The sequence below is a fragment of the Anolis sagrei genome, chromosome 4, assembly GCF_037176765.1.
Source record: "Anolis sagrei isolate rAnoSag1 chromosome 4, rAnoSag1.mat, whole genome shotgun sequence".
NCBI lineage: Eukaryota > Metazoa > Chordata > Lepidosauria > Squamata > Dactyloidae > Anolis > Anolis sagrei.
In genome coordinates, this window is record NC_090024.1 from 49,362,737 (window position 1) to 49,385,296 (window position 22,560).

The following is a 22,560-nucleotide window of genomic DNA, read 5'->3' on the forward strand; positions in this document are numbered from 1 at the left end:
TAAAACTGCATGAGAATAATAATAATACTAATACTAATACTAATAATAATAATTTAATAATACTTTATCTAGTCTGATCTAACAGGTACTGTATTCTTCTAATTTTGAATAAGATTCTTCTGCATTTTTTGTATTTTTAAAAGATAATACTATATGTATATATGTATGCAAACTGTAATTTTTAAAGAAGAGTTTGACCATTCTCCTTTGAAAAATGTTTTGTGTGAGTTTGCCTTTATATGGCTTGGCCTTGTGTAAGCCACTCTGAGTCACTTTGTGGAGATGGTAGCAGGGTATAAATAAATTATTATTATTATTATTATTATTATTATTATTATTATTATTAATGAAGCTGGACTTCTGACAAGGAATGGGTTCCATTTCTCAGTAGTTGATAGAAAGTTCTTTTCTACTATTCACAGAGCTTGGAAAACAAATAAGATCACCAAATCACTAAAGAGGAACTTATATGAATAGCAAGCACATGTAAGGATAAAGTCAGAAAAGCTAAACCTCAGGATGGTCTCGAGGTTGAATTTAGAGTAGGACCATATTGGGAGGGGGGGGGGGTCCTGCCTGCTGAGCATTTATGCTAACAGCCCAAAGTTTCAAATTAGAGAACACATTCACCAGGGTGAACTTAGCTACACAGGTTTTAATTACAATGTGGCCAGAAAGGATGCAAGTATGGCTAGTGCCAAAATATGCAAGCATAAATATGAATTCAGAGACATAAGGTTTTATACATTTAACAGCCATTCAAACTTCCCACTCCACCCTCTCCCTCCCTGATTGGCAAACAGAGAAGCTGGTCTAAAGCAGCACTTTGATTGGCTGGCACTTTGGTTACATTGCCACCTTCAGGTGGGGATGTGGAAGAGGACTGACTGGGAGGGCCAATCAGCTGTGGGGGAGGGGCAGCTCTCGCAAGAGGAGTTGAGCCTCAGAATATCCATGCCCATATTGGGAAATGTGAATGAGTCCATAATTGGTTTTAATTAAGATAAATTTTAGACATTCAGCTGAGCAGGCCCATAGCCAGGATTTTGATTTGGAGCGGGGGGGGGGGCTGAGTCTGAGTGAAGGAGGGTCTACCCTAGCAAACCTTTTGTATTGTTACCCCAAATACCCCCAAGCATATGGGATATATTGAGTATGGTGATCAGATCATGATATGAATAAACATAACAGTTTAAATAATGCACCAGTAAGGCCTTTTCGTGAACCACCATGAGAATTTGGGGGGGGGGGGGCTGAAGTGCCTCAAGCGCCCCCCCCCCCCCCCCCCCCCGCTACATGCCTGCAGCTGAGCAAATATTGACAAGTGTTATCAGATCAGGAGCAGAAACTGGTTGATTCACGCATGTACACAATTTGTCCCAATTGTCCCCTTTGCCTAGGGCAATTGGAGAACATGCCCAGCCCCATAAGTCCAGGAAATTTCACAGCAGAGTCAGCAAGGAGGTGAGGACCCCTGTGGCTTGCTTAGATAGACATCTTATGTTTGATACATAATCTGATAAAGGGAAAAGCAGGACAGCAAACATCAGTAATGGCAACAGGGGACATCCTTGGGAATTCTCTGGAGCTCCATAGCCACAGCTACAAGATTTATAAGATGACAAAGGTAAGGGTGGCTGATCTGAAGGTCCAAGCCAGATTTAGCCCCCGCTGGATAGTCACAACTCCACACAATCTCTGCAGTGAGACAGAGGGAGTCAGTGTTGCCACCTCTAATGCTGATGTGGAGTACTGAACATCAAATCAGCCCCATAGTTTTTTGCCTATGTCGATGCATCCTAAAAAATAGAGCAACAGATTCAAACTACAGGAAAAAATAGTCTAGCTAAGCATTAGGGAAAATTTCCTTATGATAAGAGCTGTTCGACAGTAGAATATGCTACCTTGGAATGTAATGAAGTTTTCTGTTCTGGTAATCTTTAAACAGAGCCTGGATCTTTTGGGATTGCTTTGATTATATTTTTCTGCATGGTAGGCAGTTGAACTGGATGCCCTTATAGTCTCTTTTAATTCTGACTCTAGGATTCATCCTAATAATGAAGGTAATTATGTCAAAACTCACATGATGGTTTTAACTAGGATAAACATTTTCAAGGGATGTGGTATATAACTCCCACTCTCCTTGCTCATAATTACACTTGTTTGTCGAAAAAATAAAATATAGGAATGGAGTAAAGCTATGATTATCCTTGGCAAACTACAGAGTAACAAATGTACAAAACTCAGTTAGCAGTGGAGACTTATATAATCCAGTTTAAAGAAGATAATCTGGGATCAGATCCTGGGATATAAAACAGTGTAGAAGGGGCCTCAGTTAAATCCTACATCTTATGTCCTTAAAGGAGATCCATCCCCACACTGAATACTATACGTTTGACTCAGAACACAAAAATAAGCTTACCAGGCAAGTTAGATGCTTCTTCCAACAGTTCTACCACAAAAAGGTTAGAGCTTCCTCTTTGATGTCCCTAAGTCTAAGGTGTTCCAATGCAATCTGAAAACATGATCCAGGATTTATGTAAGATTGTGTCTTCTTTTTTGCTTTTAAATCCACATATATGCTGATCAAGTGCATAAGTCAATCCTGCTAAATTAAAACCATAGTCCAACCTTTGTTTGAATATCATCTGTGGAAGAAGCTGCAAGTTGAAGGAGAGGACAAACAAGCAAGGACAAACAATACAAGTGAATTAGTAGACATATTCCTCCAGGGTTGGGTGGAGGGAGGGAGGGGACATGTACCTGACTGGCTACCTGAGGAGAGCATTCAATGCTCTACTCTTGGCATGAAATGCAATATGAATTTTTGTAATTATTTTGATGCATTTTTTTTTCAAGAGCAGTAGGATCTTCCCTTCTGAAGTACTTAAGTATAGGGAGAGGCAGGGCCAGCTGGACTTGAATAAGAGTGTGTATGCCACTCTCTTCCTCTGTGTAATATATTCAACAGCATCATGTTTCCAATAACAAATATTCTGGACACCATTGAATTTATCATTTTATTTATTTATTATTGCTTTGAAGCTTTCGTTTTAATGTTTTTTGGTTTTCGAAAAAATGTTGCTGGGAAAATAGTACTTGTTACAGGATCTGCAAATGGAATTGGAAAAGAGATTGCCAAAAATTTTGCACGTCTTGGTTCCATCCTCGTTCTCTGGGACATTGATGAAGAAGGTAACAGTGAAACAGCAGAGCTTGCCAAAGCCAATGGGGCTCTCGCCGTTTATACCTACAAGTGTGATTTGCGCAAAAGAGAAGAAATATATGCAGTGGCAGAACAGGTAAAGCTTTGTTTACGGTTCAAAAATGTTGTGTACAATGGTTGCCCTTTAAGGAAGAAAGTTTTTTTTTCAAACTGAACTGTGAACATTATTTAACTATTTTGTGAGCCCAGTAAAGTTTACAAGTCAAGTAAGAGATAACATTTGGATTTAAACCATTTTGGCTGTGTTCATAAAGTTTAAAATTTGGGGAGAATTTCAATCATTCCATAGTTTCATAATAATTTACCAAACATACAATTTCCTTAATAAGAATATAATGAATTGGAATAGCCTCGGTATCTGCGCATAATAGTATTTTTTCAGTGCAATTTTGAAAATTCAACATTTTTGCAACAATTCATACATTAGAGCAATGGTAGATACTGACAGGTCTCAGTCAAATTTCCAGTGCATGAGGAAATTTCCCTCTCAGCAATTAAATATATATATATTTCAAAATGTGTATTTTTATTAAAATTAGGAAGCATACCTGTCTTTCCAGTAGAATTGTGCTTTCTGGAACTTTCCAAGATCATATTGATTCTTATTGCATATATATGAACCTGAATACCTTTGAGTATTTTTTTCTTTCATTAGAAGATATGAGTATAAATTTGAATGGAGCAGATGTGATAATTCAGAGACTCTAGCTTAGTAAAGTCTATGAATGACAGAAAAGATCTGTGTTTATCACTACTATAGATGACCATACATGTAACTGCCATACATTACCATATATAATCAATAGAAGTTGATCTCTTGAATAAGTTGAGATCAGGTTTGAGGACCAAATTTTGAAATTTGATATAACTTGTCCCTAACTGCCACTACTGCTAATTTCCTATCCATTGATTCAAAAAGGTCTAGTACAATGCTATGTATTTATTGCTGTAATAAATACATAAATACACCAGAGCCCCCGGTGGTGCAATGGGTTGAACCCTTGTGCTGGCAGGACTGAAGACCAACAGGTCAGAGGTTTGAATCCGAGGAGAGCGCGGATGAGCTCCCTCTATCAGCTTCAGCTCTCCATGTGGTGACATAAGTGGAGCCTCCCATAAGGATGGTAAAACATTGAAACATCCAGGCATCCCCTGGGCAATGTCCTTGCAAACAGCCAATTCACTCACACCAGAAGTGACTTGCAGTTTCTCAAGTTGCTCCTGACACACACACAAAATTACATCTGTTGTTTACTTGTGTCTTTGTTGATGTTTTTCTCACAGGATGCACCAATATCCCTCCCTTCTGGAATGCTCAGAGTTGGGAGGAGCATTCCAGAAGGGATGCTTTCTCCCTTTTGCCCAGGCTGCTTCCCATATCAACCACTGGTGCAGCCACTTCTGCCTCCTCAGCTGGTGAAGGCCTGCACTCATCTCCAATACCAACTTCTCTGGCTCTGGTGGTGATGTGCATCCCTCCACTGCCTCTTGGGCTATATGTTATGCTATAGGGTTGAGCCAGAGCCATCACCAGCCTTTGGGCCCACTTTGGCCATAGTGCTGTTCAGGAACTGAAGGAAAGGAATGGTAGATTGAGTGGTTGAAAGAAAGGAGCACACAGCTGCTACTGCCAGCAGATCTTGAACAAGAGTGCAAGCATGGAACCTCATCAGCCGGACCGGGAATGGCAGCAGTGGCCACAGTAACCACAATAGCTGAGATGGTTGGTGGCCTGGAAAAAGGGGAAAGAGTAATATCCCAAGTTAACCACCCCTTCCCCAATCTGAGCAGCTCAGAAGGAAGTTAGCTTAGTCCATCCCCATCTGCTCTCTGCCATGGCGGGAAATACCAAAGAGCCAGAAGCCGGCATTCCTGAAGGCCAGAAGTAGTGACAGGCAAAGGTGTTGCATTAACCCATTTATAAACTGATCAAGCCAATTTTGCTTGTCATACATAAGTATGTATGATACAAGGAGCCCACCTGGCACAGTGGGTTAAATCGCTGAGATGCTGAATTTGCTGACAGGAAGATCAGCTGCTCGAATCCAGGGAGCAGAGTGAGTTCCCGCTGTTAGCCCCAGCTTCTGCCAATCTAGTAGTTTGAAAACAATGTGAGTAGATCAATGGTACCGCTTCTGTGGGAAGGTAATGGTGCTCCATGCAGTCATGCTGGCCACATGAGCTTGGAGGTGTCTACAGACAACACTGGCTCTTCGGCTTGGAAATTGAGATGAGCACCAACCCCCAGAGTGAGACACATCTAGACTTAATATCAAAGGGAAACCTTTACCTTTGCCTATGTATGATACATTATACAAATATAATCTTCCAGGGTTGGAAGGAATATTCTCTGCCACAGTTCAGTGGGGCCCTACAGAAAATCACAATATGGCTTTCAGGATCCTATGCAATCCTCTCTCATTATTTTGCCCATTCCTTTTGTAGGCTGTGTCAGAGCATGTATTGGTGATTACATTGAAAGTTTTCCTTTTTTACTTCTGCAGGTTAAAAAAGAAGTAGGAGATCCAGAGATGCTAATCAATAATGCAGGTATAGTAAAGGCAATGACCTTTGAGGATCTTACTGACTCGGATATACAAGAAACACTGAAAGTCAATACTGAAGCCCATTTCTGGGTAATATTTTTTTTTCTTGTAATCATGAAACAATCTTGAATTCGTGTTTTCAAAAACTTCAATATTTGAATTTAAGTATTTCTGAGAAATCAAGGTGTAGCTGGTGTTAGAAAATAAAAATCTACAAATTCTCTGTTTTCATTAGCATTGTGGTATTAAGTAACGTATAACAACACTTTTGTGCTTATTAGTAAAGGAGGAACACTGGTTTCTCTGCTACTTTTTCTTGAGGTGTAGATTTGCAGGTCCAGGTATTGGGGATACACTTGAGGCCCCCCATCAACAACAACAGACACACTGAGCACATTGAGTCCAAAATGAAGGGTCCATATGAGGATTGCTAAGAGGACTCCCTTTCTTTGGTTGCTTACCTTTAGTTTAAGAGGTCACAGTGAGTAGGTGGCTAATGTTTCAGGTTCTTTAGCAAGTCAGACATTTAAGATGGAACTGGTCGCGATTCAGAATGCCATGGGTTCCTTACTGTGGAGCAATGAGCTACAGTGAGGGACCTCCTACAAGTAAGACATTGCCACTATGGGAGAATAGGACTTACAACACATTAAGACCAGGATTTGTCACACATCATGGTGAATCTGGTAGGGCCCGACATAGGGTGTGGTGAACCTGCCACCTTGCTCCCCACATTGCCTGGCTTTTCCCTCACTCTTTCCCATAGGGTGAAGCATCAGCCTCTTGGCTTCCCCCCCCCCCCCAATTGTTGCCTATGTAACATAGGCAGCCTCCTATGTTCCGCCGCAGTGGCTTATGGCACTCCCTCTTCACTTGTGCCACAGAGCCCTGCCGGAAGTAGATCTATGTCGTGGAAAGGGAGACGGTGGGCTCCAAGTGAAGCTACAAGTGAAGAGGAAGCATCATAAGATGGGCAGTTTTGTCCATCTTATGACTATGTCAGGAAAAGAGACCTTCATACCCCTCTTCTTTTAGAATAATAGAGGAAGGAAGGAAGGGATCAAAATATCCAATCCAGCCACTGATGCCCTTGTTTAACGCCCTTGGGCTTCATCACACTAGAGAAAAAATCCACTTAAAATCTGGTTTCTGCCTCCTGAAGAATTCTGGGGTTTGTAGTTTAGAGAGGAGCCTTTAACAGCCTCACTAAACAACAAACCCCAGAATTCTGCAGAAGGCAGAAACCGGATTTTAAGTGGATTTTTTCTCTAGTGTGATTATCACTCCATTGCCCTTGTTAGATAATACTCTGCAAACAAGACCCAGCATCAAATGACCAGCCAGCCATGTGATCAGACACTTGATTATTTCTCATTCTATTACATTCAGCCCACATATCTGCAATGACAGACATAATATAACCCTACTATTGCCATTCTAATGGAACAGAATTAATTTCTTTCACCAAACCCTTTCAGTTAATAATGATCAGTTGATTAGTCAGTCAAATAATGTGCTATTTTCATGTGTTACTAGCAAGTTCTGGATCAATTTTTTTTTTTAAAAAAAACTTGTCTAATGCCAGCATATGTTCTTTAATTGTAATGACTTGTCTCATGATTCTGCTAAATGGAATATTGGAATGACATGAAGCATGCCTGCTATTAATGATGATTTACAATTATGCCACAGACCTGCAAGGCCTTTCTTCCAGCTATGATTGCCAACAACCAAGGCCATTTGGTTACTATTTCTAGTTTAGCAGCCTTATTTGGGGGCACTAAACTCACAGGTCAGTAAACTATCTATTTATTTTATGTACAGTTATACATTAAAAGATAATTGTGATAATTAGATTGGAATCAGTGCAAACCAAGCATCTTGCCACCTCTTCACAGTAGGCATTTTTGCCCTGTTTTCCACTTGGCCTGCCATGAGCTATAACATGATGCACGGCAGGCTCCATCCACTTTCCTCCAGTCAGGGGAAGCTCTGAAAGGCACTTCCTCCATGATTACGGGTAGGAAAGTATAATTTGGGTAGCTCCTTCCTTTCCATTTACCCATGTGATGGAGGAAAGGGCAGTGGGCAGCATATGTGATTTGTAATTTGTAAAAGTAGTTACTAGAAGAAGGAGTCAATTTGGGAAAGAATTGGGGAAGTATATCTGTATATATGGGAGTGTAATATTCCTTTTTGATAATACAAAAACATTTTTCATCAGCATATACTAGGACAGGGAGCACTGAACATCTATTAAAAGCAAGAAAACACAATCATAAATCAATAAAAGGCAGTAATATAATCATGATGCCAGTGGAAATCCCCAGTCAAGCGATCCAGTCCAATTACAAGTTTGGCAACAGTTACACCTTTGTAGAGAATATTTAATAAACAGTTGGCATACTATAAATAAAAGGCATTGTGAGATTCCTAGTGAGAATAATCCGATCCCATTTCCCTACACATGTTAACGATATAGCAGAGACATTATGTGCTATTTGAAATACGTAGTTATCTTTAGCGCAAAGTATATTTTAGTATTAAATGTACTTGAGAGTAAACTCCTTGGTAAAAAAGACAGTTGCTAGTGATGCAATAGATCTCAATTGCTGTCAAACAAGCAAAGTTGCATTCTAGAGCAAATGCGCTCCAAATTCTACTGCATCCATTCCTGCTCTCTGCCAATTGATGCTGAGATACATCAACTGGCATCCTGTTGGCTAGTCCTAACCAGAGTAGATACATGAGATAAATATTTGAAAGGTGAGTTAACACATAGATAAAACCAAATTATTTAATGACACTTCCCCAATCTGGAATAATAGGATTGAGGCCAGGGGTTCTTAACCAGAGGATCATGGGCCCCTTGGGGGCCATGGAAAGATTCCAGTTGGTCCGTGAACTTGAACTGAAAAAGAAAATCAATTTATTATCTTTATTTTTTCTGATCTCTAACTAAAATCTTGCATTTCCTTCAATTATGGACACATGCAATAAATTGCAGTGGTGTTAATTTCATGTCACATTACAGTGGTTGCATGTCTTTAAAAATTGCTTATGCTCATCCATACTTTGAAATTACAGTATTTGTTAGAGCTGGCACTTGATTACATGTGATCATAATCCTGCTGTGTGTACAAACTATTGTGCAATGTAGTTGGCCAACAATCTGGCAACATGGAATATGTAATATACATTCCGAGAAGGGGTCCATGGAATGAAATAGCTCTTCATTTAGGCCATTAATGCAATACATAAATTCCCTACAAAAAGAAATGAACAATAATGTGTGCATAGAAAGGTTAGTATGCTACAGTTTTGTCAATCCTTTCCCCAGATGGAGCAAATTTTAAAGTGGTGGGTGTTACCACAGAAAACCATTCAAACATATATGTTCAGGAAAAGTTAAGCTACACATGGTCTCTGAACATCTGAAGAAGCCTCCGCTACATAACACATGAGAAAATGGCATGCTGCTTTCTGTGCCCCACTTGTACCCCTCAAAAGCTTTCAATCAGGGCATGAAAACAAAACTGGCCCACCATTGTTCCCAGTTTCTGGTGCTAGGATAGTGTCTGTAGATCTGTACATAGAAATTTCCCTCCTCTCTTATAGCCATTGGTCAGCTTATTGTCTGTTGTTTAATCCTTTTTGAAGGCTATCTGCAACATTTTAAAAAGTATGTCTGGAAGCAAATTCTATAAACATTTCTGATTCTATATTTTTAATATTATTTCTAGAGGTATCATATATATTCATTCCAATGCTTCTCCTTCCTGCATTTTTCAGATTATTGTGCTAGTAAATCTGCAGCATTTGGGTTTTTGGAATCTCTTGCTTTTGAAATGACAGCTGCAGGAAAGAAGGGTATTAAAGCCACCATTGTTGTTCCTTCTTTTGTGGAAACAGGATTCGTTACTGGAGTAAAAGCCAGGTAAGCACTGTATTTTGAAGTAACTTATAATTGTGGGTGTTTACACATAATTCAATAGCTATCCACAGTGTTAGAAGTATATCAAAGGATTTAAAATACCGTATCTGAATTTCTAAATAGATTTGCTATGAGCATGAGATTCCCCTGCTCAAGCAACAAAAGTCAAAAATGACATAAATGTACAGAGTCCTTGTGGGTTTTGACTTTGATGTGCAGATGACACCAAACTAGAAGAGGGAAGCAAATTTTGTCCAAGAGCACAATTTACAATTATTTTGATAGATTGGATGTTGAGCCAAAAGTAACAAAAAGTAGTATCATCAAAATACTACATCTAGGCAAGAAAAATGAAATGCTCCAATCCAGAATGGGTGACATGAAAAGGATCTAGGGGTCTTCACAAACTGGACTCATCACAAACCAACTGTGAGATGTAGCAAAAAAGCCAATGTAGTTTCAGACTGCTTCAGCAGTAGCATACTGTTCAGATCGAAGGAAATAACAATACCTCTATATTCTGCTTTGGTCAGACCTGACATGGAAAAGTTAGAACTTGCCCAGAGAAAGGTAACTAAGGTGATTAGTGATCTGGACATCAAATCTTATAAAGAACATCTCAGGGAACTGGACATAATTATCTTGGAGATGACCTATTATTTATTTATTTATTTATTATTTATTTCTGTCCCACTTTCCTCCCAGGACTCAAACAGAAAACAATGTGTAAACAAAAACATTACCTAGCATAAATCCTGAATGTGGAATGAACTACCTTGAAGGGTGGTGAACTCTCCATTGGATATTTTTAAACAGAGGTTGGATAGGCATCTTTCAGAAGTGTTTTGGTTGTATGTTCCTGCATTGTGGTCTCTTCCACCTCTGAGATTCTGTGAACAAAGGATGCATCAATATGGACATCCTCCCATATGGTCCAGTTAGGCTGAGTTCTTGTGGATTCCACTGGACTTTCCCCTCACCATTGATGTTGCAATTGCTGCTCCCAGATGAGTCCAGAGCTTCATATGAGCTCCTGATCTTCAGTGGTACCAGATCTCCCTATCTTCTTTCTGATCACACAGGAGTCTCTGCTGATGTTAGCACAGGGCTCTCACAATGGCCAAGAGCTCACACAGATCACTGCAGACATCTGAGAGTGGTGGTGGCAGTGGCATGGGCACTGCCCATCCTGTAATATCTGCACTGATGAGCACAGATAAAAGGCAAGGTGGCAGTGTCCTATTTGGAAAGTGGGCTGGTCTGAATCAAGCTCAGTCTTGTTATCCATACTGCACCAAAGCTGCAAGATTACCCTGGCATTTCAAGCAAACTCTGGACCATCCTCTGACTTTTTCTAAAGCCAACTAAACCAGATTAAACTGTTTTAATTCATGTCTTACCAGAAGTGGAGAAACATTGAGGAGAAGCCAGAAGTTAACTCAGTTTTAGTCTAGGTTATATGCCCATGTAGACAAGCCATAGGAGTTCCCTGCCAGACCTATGTGTTTTTATAGAAATGGGAAAATTTCATGTTATTGAGTGAACTTTTTAATATCTTTCTCCAGCAAGCCACAGCTGTTTCCTGTCTTGGTAAACTATGTGGTAAAGAAGATTGTGGATGGTATTCTGAAAGAGAAACTTTACGTGGTCCTGCCATCATATGCAAGACTAAATGTTTTGAAAATGTAAGAATGTATTCCTCTTGACACTAGTCTTCTTTGTGTTCAATGTAAGAATGTATTCTTCTTGACATTAGTCTTCTTTGTGTTCAAATTTAGAGACGATATGGTGTAGTGATACAGCAAGGTTTCATGGCTGAAGCATTGGACTGTGACTCCAGAGTTTGAATGCCTGCTTAGCCAGGGAATCCCACTGTGTTACCTTGAGCAAAACATACTTTCTCAGCCTCAGAGAATGGAAAAGGATTTTTTAAACTCTTGAGCATATAATGATGAATACTCTAAGCCTAACCAAATTGACACGAAATATGTTTTCTTTCTTTCTGAAATAGTGTTTTATGGATTTATAGTCCATAAAGTCTACATTTACATTTCATAAATGCAGCAAACCTATATATATATATATATATATATATATATATATATATATATCTGTAGGGACTCAAGGCAGCTTACATATACAGGCAACAATTAGATGCCAAAAAACACACATAATAAAAACATAAGCATCAAAATAATCATTAAAACATAATAAAACCTTAAAACCAATTATTTAAAATCATGCAATCTAATAACTTGAATACATGGTTGAAATTATGGATTACATATTTTTTGGCAGAACTTTTTTGCCAAGTGGTGAAAGATGTCTGTCTATCATACCATGTGGTTTTCCTTATCTATTGCTCTTAAATATTTTCATCCTTAGTTTTGGACTTGATCCTTAGATGTGAAACCGAGGCTTCACTGGCAAGTCTGATAGCTGAAATGTCTATCTCTGAGGAAATCACATTGTGAAAGGGAAATGGGGCAACTACACACTTCCTTTCACTACTAAATTGATACACTCATAATTCTAAACTCATGAATGAATTTATGCTTTATGCTATATGGGGGGGGTAATAGAAAGTTTCATTCTCATGTTATGGATACTGGATTTTTTTCAGAATGTTTTTGGGTATATTTCCAATGCGGGGACTGAAACCAATGGGGATTTCATTTTAATTTACATGATAACATCCTGTGGGATTTTGAGAGATGCAGTTTTAAGATGGGTATTCAGAATTCTTAGCTCAAAGAGTTATTGTGCCCCAGAAAATTACACAACCCAGCACTCCATAAACTGTTAAAGTAGAATTGTTAGTGTTATAATTATATCATGGGGAAAGAGTCTTGGGATTTTTTATACAAATTTTACTAAGCGGGGGGGGGGGGGGGGAGAGAGAGAGATTTGAACAAAATGCTTTGTTCTTATGAAAAATTCCAAAGCTTTGAACAAAGCCATTGCATTTAGCATATAATTTTCACTACAGTCCTACCTCCAAACTTGTATATCACTCTACAAATCTACAACTGGGTTGGATCCATGGACAGCCCTATGAAGTCAGTTACAGTGTAGCGAGAGTATGTTAAAAAAAATTCCTGAAAGCTCTGCCTCATCAAACTATAAATCTCAAGAATCTATGAGATGCAGCATTGACAGTGAAATGATAATGCTATTGCTAGGTATTTTATCCCTTACCTCTGTCATAAGTTTTCTTGAAGTTTTGCTGACTTGTTCTTTTTTCTGTTTCTCTGCCAAAAAATGCACCTCCTAGATATCTAAGAATACAATTACATGTTTTCCACCTACAGGAAAAAGATGAAACGATTCTGTGACTTATTATCCAAAAGAGAAAACCTTTAGGAGCCAGTCTGAAAAATTACTTGAAGCTACCTATGGCTAATATCATTAATGACAGTTTTCTTATAATCATAGGGTTACACAGAACGAGTTTATGTCTTATAACAAATTACATTCTGTGTGAAAATTGTTCAAGGATGGGAATAGCAATGATAGTCTGATGCAGCACAAATTACAATCGTAGGGAATCCTAAAAATTACTCGATTTTCTTTGGAATAATTACTGCGAGGCTGCAGGTTGTATTCCACTTGCCTAATATGATTACATTATGTATGGATATAAATATGATAAGCAAGTGCCCACTTTAAGTGCTTCATCATAACTTTCTTTTCCATTGGCAACATTAGTTGATACCATAGAACTGTCACAACTGTTGTATAAACTTATGTGTAAGTCAGCCTCATATATAAGTTGAGAGAGGGTTTTAGGGCCAAAATTATGAATTTGTCTATGATTCATGAAGTCAAGGGTAAAACCTAGGGGCACGTAACCCACACATTTTTCCTCACCATTTAAAAATGCATAGGTAAAGGTAAAGGTTTCCCCTTGACATTACGTCTAGTTGACTCTGACTCTTGGGGGTGGTGCTCATCTCCATTTCTAAGCCAAAGAGCCAGCGTTGTCCACAGACACCTCCTAGATCATGTGGCCAAAATGACTGCATGGAGCGTAGTTATCTTCCCATTGGGGCAGTACCTATTTGATCTACTCACATTTGCATGTTTTCAAACTGCTAGGTTAGCAGAAGCTGGGGCTATCTATGGAACCTCACCCCATCCCTTGGATTTAAACCATTAACCTTCGGGTCAACAAGTTAAGCAACTCAGTAATTTAACCCGCTGCGCCACCACACCCCTTTAAAAATGCATAGAGGGGACATATTTAGGAAGAGCAAATGAAAAGGAGATCAGTTTATTTGAAGGCTTATAATTGGGGTGGAGTGCTATTTTCATTGTTGATCTTAAACTATCTGTATCTATACAAATACAGAGAAGGAAAGAAAATAAAGAGGAAGACGAGTGAAAATACAGCCTGAAAAAGGGGGAAGGAAGAAGACCACAGAAAGGCACCTGTCTCTATAAGGGACCCAACAAGAAGGCAGTGACAAGAGGGAAAGATGATGGGCTAATGCTTCAATAGCCCTCCCTTGCTCAAAGGGGAAAGAAAAAAACAGCCCTCCTTCTTCAATTCTTTTTTCAAACTAAGCAAAATTCATCCTCACTCTCATTTTGAGCACTTGAGAAGAGGTGGAGCAATGGTGGTCATTTTAGTAAGAGCTTACTTCATAATCTTTTCTCTTTTACAAGAATGGGACTGATATTTTGCTGTGTAGAATGAAATACAGCAACACAATTAGAGATATTTCTTTTTTAAAGCAACACTTTTCCATTCTTTAAGCAATTTTTGGAAGACAGTTTCCTTCAGTGGCCTTAATCCTCTTCCTTTGATAGTTACCTCATCTTGCATTGTGTTTCCTCTTCAAATCGACAGTCTTGATGGAAAACGATACCAATCCCCCAAAAGACACACTTACTGTTTATAGCAACACCACGAAAAGAAATGGGAAAGGTCTAAAAACAAAAGCACACTGCTTCTTCCTCTAGTTATAAAATATGATTTAGAGCTGGAAAGAGTAAGAGGTTTTTTTTTAAAAAAATGTAACAACATCATTATTTTGCTGGTTCTTGCAACTAAAAACTTAAATTAGTCATCCCAGGAAGGTACCTGAAATTATCCAGTATATCTTGTAATATGAAAACATGATTTCTTCCTTTCACAGCCTGGGATCAGGGATAGAATGAGCAACTTCCTGTCCTGTCCTAAAAATAACTTAATTTTTCAGATCTGACCAGAAATATTGTATTGTTTTCTCCCCAGATTTCTGCCTACAAAGGTGGTTTTCCTTGTTGCAGAGTTTTATGGACGTCTCAAGAACTTAGACAACTACAGAGGCCGTGTTCCAAGAGGAACAGAGGATTGAGAAATGGTGGACTATCTTCTAAATTAGAATTCCTCTTCTTAGTAATTAATGGACTTGATAACTATATGATTGACCGCTTCATACATTTTCTTCAGACCAGCTTTTATCATTCACTTATCCTCCAGATGCGTAACTTCAAATGTTAAATGTTAGATTAAAATAATTAAAATGTACTATTAATAATATTTGACTTCATTTCCTTGTACAGTTGGGATTTTCTTTAGCACTGATTCATCATTTCCCACCTGTTTTCACTAAATCCTCACTTATTATTTGATATCTCATCTCCACAGTTTACTAAGATCCTTTTGGAATTCTTTACTACATATTTTTGTTATTGATACCCTAGACATTCCTTAAAACCAATTTTTGTGTCAGTCTTAGAAGATGCATGTGTTTTGCATTTTAGTGTATCCTGCAGTCTTTTAACATATCTTCATCCCTTTGCCTCAGACAGCTGACAGAAGTAACAGTTCTGTTTACAAACAAATTCCCATCATCTCCAGCCTCGTCTGGCAGTAGCTAGGGATGATGGGAACAGCATTCAAGCAATGCAACAAGTTCCTGCTTTTCATGCATGCCACCACACTCACTCGTCATACCATTTTTCCAAAGGCTTTTGTGTTGTTATTACCTTGTTACAGGAAAAGCAAAGAGAAGATAGTTAGCAGATTTATATTAACATGATTTCTTGTTTATAACCCACCCCTTATTATAATTAATGTTATGAGACTTATAAATAGTAGTTTGTCATGGAGTTGCAATGTGAATGGGGAAAGGAAGTATTCCTCAGCTGAATCTCATCCCTCCACACTGCATTATAGGCAAAGAATCCTGAGCAGTAATATGGTGACATGAAGGGTTAAAGAATTTTGGGATAATTCTTACTGAAGGGCCATGTCATGATTGAGCCATATTAAGGGGAGGGGGGGCAAGCCTTCCCTACCCCTTCATCTCCTTTCATGGCCCCTGCTTCAGGCTTCATTTGAAGCCACAAGCATAAGCACAAAGAAGAAAGGATAGACGGGCTGCAGAGACAAGTAGAATAAGGGGAGACTGGCCCTCATGGGGAGCAAGGTGTCCATTGCAGGCACCCAAGGAGAAAGAATAAACCAAATGCTGGATCTCAAAGTCTACCTTTCATGGTAGACCTCCTTCTTTCCCTTTAGGCACATTCCTGCTACCATATGTCCCATATGGCTTCCTGCAGGGGCTTGCTTGCATACACTACAGTAAATTAAAACTTCAAACGAACTTTCATGGTGTGTACAGTTTAGGCCTCGAAAGAAAGTGGGGGCGCAAAGTTACTAAGGGAACATGAACACAGCAAGCAGAATTGTTCTCTGCAGTGCTAAGTAAGTATACGGAGTCTAAAGGAAGAGAACATTTCAGGTCAAGAGGCAGAATTCTTATCTGATTGCCATTTCCTTGATTTTACAGTGTCACATTTTTTCTGCAGGTACACCTCTGGGTGTATCTAATTGAATCCCAAACTATGTGTATCTTTAGAGCAGGCATTCTCAAACTGTGGCTCTCCAGCTGTTTTGACCACCAACTCCCAGAAGCCCTAGCCAGCTTGTTCAATGGTCAGGAATTCTGGGAGCAGGAGGCTCAAACAGCTGGAGGGCTGCAGTTTGAGGATTCCTGCTTTAGAGATTGTGAGAGTGAACAAAAAATAAGTTATCTTTTTCAAAACATCTCCAGATGGGATTACAGATTGTGGGAAATTGGAAAAGGAAGCAGGGGAAACCTCTGGAACATAAGCGGATTCACTATCCTAAAGTCCTTCAGTTTTGGAATGAGATCATTGCCAAATTACTCAAATGATGAAGCAAAATATACAGTTTTGAGATAATGTAATAAATTATGTTGTCTTTGATGCAGTTAATAAAGGTTTACCACATAGAGTATTCATCTCTGTAGTGCTTCGTGATGCTTGAGCAGGGGTATCAAGAGGGTCCATGAATTAAAAGATTGATAGACAGACTCTGGTTGCGTAAACAGAGGAGAAATTTTTAAAAGGCAACCCATTCATCAACTATACTACAGATTCTCACTCAATACAAGATCCACCATCAACTCCTTTTAAATATGGGGAATAACAGACTATGAACTCTGGCTAATTTTTCTCTTTGTGTGATGACTGATAATTGAACTTTATTATAAGCAGTGATATAGAAAAATGGGGGGAGGGAATTACAATCAATGTAGAGGCAGTCCCCAAGTTATGAACAAGATAGGTTCTGTAGGTTTGTTCTTCAGTTGAATTTGTATGTAAGTTGGAACAGGTACATTTTTGAAGTGTAACTCCAACCATACACACACTTTGGATGGCACAAGGTTAACACCCCTGTGGTGTTTGATTTTCTGTCTGTGCCCCTCTTCAGAAGATTGCACCTCACTTTCTGGCCCTGTGATCATTGGATTTTGATTTAAAAATGGCTTGTTGTGAAAACAAGAATTGGTGATAAAGCTTTATCTTTTCCCCATTATAAATCTTTCAGGAGAATATTTTCCGTCCTAGCAGTAGCTTTTTCTCACTTCTTGTTGCCTCGCCCCTCTTTCTTAATTATGAGTAATTTATAAGTTGGGTGTTTGTAACTCAGGGACTGCCTATATGGTTTTTTTTTTTACAGAGAAGAAGGGATAGTGGTATTATTATTGTATTTCGACAGGAAGGGCTAACTAGACGCAATCTAGTTGGATATGTATACGTGTATTTATAAGACACACGGGAATTATGAGAATCGTGTCCCTTGGGCTCCACCTACACAGCCCTGAAACACAGGCTGGGAAATGGATTAGCCTGAGACATCCCGATGACATTTCAGGCTAATTTACCTAAATCTGGAGTAAACCGAATTTTCTAGGGTAAATCTAGGTTTTAAAATACCTCTAAAGCAGTGGTTCTCAGCCTGTGGTCTATAGACCACCAGTCGTCTGCAAGAACAAAAATATGGTCCATAGCTTCATTGTTACTACAACGTTGCAACAAGAGCGACTAGTCTCACAAAACCCTCATCCAGTGCTGAGGCTTATTAAATATGGTTTTCTATGGGCGAGCAGATGGCAACTACTGGACAGCATATGTTCTGTATCAGAAAGTAGGACTGATGTGACCTATGTAATGCAATTTTCTAAATCAGCACCCCAAATAACCAAACTGAATCTAAAGTTGACCATAAACTGATTTGCACTCCTTTTGGTACTAATGTTGGAGAGTGGTCTCTGGTCAAAGTCGTCCCTGGTCAAAAAAAAGGTTGGGAACCACTGCTCTAAAGATCTGGAGCTTTCCTGGGGCCTGTGGAAACAGACACCCAGGATCACCTTCTGGTGTCCTAGTGTCTGTTTCCACAGCCATTTGTATTTCTCAAACTCAGACAGTTTGGAAAAGAGAAATGCTACTTCTAGCCTCCCCCTCCCTGCCCCCCATTTTCCCCTCAGTTTACTGGAGAAAGACTCCGATTGAAGCCTGAAGCCTTTTTCTCTCTCCCTTGAACAGCCAACAGAGGGCCTTGGAGAAAGAATCCCTCCTCCCATCCCCAAACAACACCTAAAGGTTACCTACTCATTGAACACCCTGAAAATGTTGAGGAACATTGGAATAAACTGAAGACCTCTATCAATACAGACTGTGAACAAATCACCGAATATAAACTAAAAAAATCAAGATTAGTTTGATGAGAATTATAATGAGCTGCACCATATAAAATAAAAGGAAACCTCCCAAATATGGCAAATAGACATTAACTGAAAAAAGATCTATACTAGTGCAAAAGCTGAAGTACAAAGAAGAACTAGAGAACTTAAGAACATCCGGTGGACAAAGAAAGTTCAAGAAATCCAACATTTTGCTGATGTTCACAATGTACAAGGATTTTTAAAAGCCACAAAGGTGATTTATGACCCAACAAATCAAGACATGCAACCTCGATGTTCATTTGTCATACTTTAGAACCAAAATTCTAAAGGACAAAAAATCCAATTCACTATATTGGAAAGAGCATTACTATCTATTCCTTACCCACAGTTCCAATGTGGTTGAAAGGTTTTGTTCACAAATCCCACAACAACAAACCAGGGATGAGCTTGTAGCACTACTTTGAAGGAAGCCAGTAAAGCCATTTACTAATTTAAAAATAACAAAGCTAGCAGACCTGATGGGATCCCTGCTTTCAATAGCTCAAGCTGGCACAACAACTCCATAACTTTAGTGAAAATAGGTTCTTGTGGGTTTTTTCCAGGCTATAGAGCCATGTTCTAGAAGCATTTCTCCTGACGTTTCGCCTGCATCTATGGCAAGCATCCTCTGAGGATGCTTGCCATAGATGCAGGCAAAATGTCAGGAGAAATGCTTCTAGAACATGGCTCTATAGCCCGAAAAAAACCCACAAGAACCTAGTGATTCCAGCCATGAAAGCCTTCGACAATTTAGTAAAAATGTGTGGATCACCAAGAAGATCCCAGAAGACTTCAGGGATGCCATACTTATCACTCTTTTTAAAAAGGACAGACTGTAGAAACTATTGAGGTATCAATGTATTGTCGAAGGCTTTCATGGCTGGAATCACTAGGTTCTTGTGGGTTTTTTTGGGCTATAGAGCCATGTTCTAGAGGCATTTCTCCTGACGTTTCGCCTGCATCTATGGCAAGCATCCTCAGAGGTGTGAGGTCTGTTGGAAGTAGGAAAAATGGGTTTATATATCTGTGGAATGGCTGGGGTGGGGCAAGGAGCTCTTCCCTGCTGCAGTTAGGTGTGAATGTTTAGCTGATCACCTTCATTAGCATTTGAAGGGCTGCCTGAGCCTAGGAAAGTCTGCTGCTGGGAGGTGTTAATCTGTGCCTGGTTTTTTCCTCTCTGTTGTTTAGCTGTTATAATTTTAGAGTTTTTTAATACTGGTAGCCAGATTTTGTTCATTTTCATAGTCTCTTCCTTTCTGTTGAAATTGTCTACATGCTTGTGGATTTCAATGGCTTCCCTGTGTAGTCTGACATGGTGGCTGTTGGTGTGGTCCAGCATTTCTGTGTTCTCAAATAATATGCTGTGTCCAGGCTGGTTCATCAGGTGCTCTGCTATGGCTGACTTCTCTGGTTGAAGGAGTCTGCAGTGCCTTTCATGTTCCTTGATGCGTGTCTGGGCGCTGCGTTTGGTGGTCCCTATGTAGACTTGTCCACAGCTGCATGGTATACGGTAGACTCCTGCAGAGGTGAGAGGATCCCTCTTGTCCTTTGCTGAACGTAGCATTTGTTGGATTTTCTTGGTGGGTTTGTAGATTGTTTGTATGTTGTGTTTCTTCATCAGCTTCCCTATGCGATCAGTGGTTCCCTTGATGTATGGCAGGAACACTTTTCCTCTGGGTGGATCTTCATCTTTACTCTCATGGCTTGTTCTTGATCTTGCAGCTCTTCTGATGTCTGAGGTGGAGTATCCATTGGCCTGGAGAGCCCAGTTGAGGTGGTTCAGTTCATCTTGGAGGAGGTGGGGTTCGCAGATTCTTTTTGCACGGTCTGCCAAGGCTTTAATGGTGCTTTTTTTTTTTACTTGGGTGATGGTTGGAGTTTTTATGTAGATATCTATCTCTGTGTGTGGGTTTTCTGTAGACGGTGTGACCCAATTGTTGATCTGGTTTGCGGATGACTAGGACAGAGGGTAAAGGTATCTCCCCTTTACCCTCTGTCAGAAAAATATTTGCCAGAATCCTCACAAACCACCTTCTAAGTCTATCAGAGGACATCCTTCCTGAATCCCAAAATTACTTATGGCCCTCTAGAGGAACAATGGATATGATTTTCATTGCATGACAACTCCAAGAAAAATGTAGGGAATAAGATCAACCTTTGTACATGGCATTCATTGACATTGCAAAGGCCATGCCTTGGTCACCTCCAGATTGGACTACTGCAATGCGCTCTACGTGGGGCTGCCCTTGAAGACGGCTCGCAAGTTCCAAGTGGTCCAACGAACAGCAGCCAGGATGCTAACTGGGGCCCCTTACAGAGAGAGGTCAACCCTCCTGTTTAGGGAGCTCCACTGGCTGCCGTTTATATTCGAGCCCAATTTAAGGTGCAGGTGCTTACCTACAAAGACCTGAACGGTTTGGGACCAGCCTACCTCCGTGACCGCATTTCCATCTATGAACCCACACGCTCACTTCGGTCATCTGGAGAGGCCCTGCTCGTGATCCCACCTGCGTCGCAAGCGCACTTGGTGGGGACGCGGGACAGGGCCTTTTCTGTGGTGCCCCCCCCCCGACTCTGGAACACCCTCCCCAAAGATCTGAGACAGGCCCCTACACTGGCAGTCTTCAGAAAGAACTTGAAGACCTGGCTTTTCCAATGCACCTTCCCAGATTAGGTAATCTCCACTACCAAGTCCCAGAAGCACTTTATTAGAACCAATGATTACTGCACATTGCACATCGCACTCTCCCTATAAGCCTCATATACACCTCCTGTCACATTAGCACTTTTAATTCTTGTACCCATTACTCCGGCCCGGCTCAGTTTTATTGTCTTAGTATATTGTTTATTGCTTGTTGTTCTTTTGCTTATTCTGTTTTAATTGTTTGATTTGCTTAGATTGTATTATTATCTTGTGTTTTGAGGCCTTGGCCTATGTAAACCGCATCGAGTCCTCCGGGAGATGCTAGCGGGGTACAAATAAAGTTTAATAATAATAATAATAATAATAATAATAATAATAATAATAATAAATCGTAATGGACCATCCTCTTAATAATCAGATGCCCTGATAAATTTGTGATCGCTTTGTGGCTCCACCACAATGACATGACAGCAGCAGTTTTAAAAAGCAACAGTTCCCAAAGTGACCCATTTAAAATGCAATCAGGTATGCGTTATTGCCCCAACATTATTTTCTACCTTCATCACATGATTCAACATCTATACAGGTGAACAAACCTGCAGTTTATATGTTTGTATCTGTACATGTGGATCAGGTGCCTTATCACTATTATAAATAACTACCTATTTATTTATTTATTTCTCGCATTTCTATCCCGTCCTTCTCAACCCCCGAAGGGGGACTCAGGATGGCAAGACTACCTAGCAGTTTTGCCAGTTTAGCATCTTTTCAACATGTGGATATTTTAATTGCTTTCTCCTGCAACAATATAGGTCAATTAGAAGAGCAATTTCTCTAACAAATGGGAGAGGAGGAAGGGAAAGATCACACACCTGAATACCTGAGGAGATCTAATCCAGGATATAATGTTCTGCTTTCACATAAAATGTAATATGAAATTCAGCAAATGTCTTCAAGGCTTTTCCTCTCACTTAAGTGCAGGATAAGACAGGATCAGCTTGAATATCTTGTCACATATCCATATGCATTATCCTGCTAAATTACAGTCTTAACCCCTTGTTTGAATGTTGTCTGTATGATGAAATATAATTGTAAGTGGGAGGTGAAGAAAATGGGCTTCCCAAGGACACTCTCAAATAAGCAATGCGTTTGAAATATTTTTCCCCACACCAGATTAGGCAGTAGCA

The 22,560-nt window shown here is 39.7% G+C and overlaps 1 protein-coding gene across 1 annotated transcript; it reads left to right on the forward strand.

The window, feature by feature from the left end:
• The first annotated feature begins 2,870 nt into the window (after positions 1-2,870).
• Positions 2,871-15,400, forward strand: LOC132774857 (epidermal retinol dehydrogenase 2-like). The gene is made up of 6 exons (XM_060775352.2): positions 2,871-3,302; positions 5,731-5,862; positions 7,465-7,564; positions 9,565-9,709; positions 11,272-11,391; positions 14,946-15,400. The coding sequence occupies exons 1-6, from the start codon at positions 2,976-2,978 to the stop codon at positions 15,046-15,048; spliced, it is 927 nt and encodes a 308-aa protein (XP_060631335.2). The 5' UTR covers positions 2,871-2,975; the 3' UTR covers positions 15,049-15,400.
• The last annotated feature ends 7,160 nt before the right edge of the window (positions 15,401-22,560 follow it).

Excerpts from the sequence above, each read along its gene's own strand:
- LOC132774857 (XM_060775352.2), top strand. The coding sequence starts at position 2,976 with ATGTTTCCAATAACAAATATTCTGGACACCATTGAATTTATCATTTTA. Across the intron at positions 3,303-5,730 it reads TATATGCAGTGGCAGAACAG|GTTAAAAAAGAAGTAGGAGA; the intron begins GTAAAGCTTTGT and ends TTACTTCTGCAG. Across the intron at positions 7,565-9,564 it reads TGGGGGCACTAAACTCACAG|ATTATTGTGCTAGTAAATCT; the intron begins GTCAGTAAACTA and ends TGCATTTTTCAG.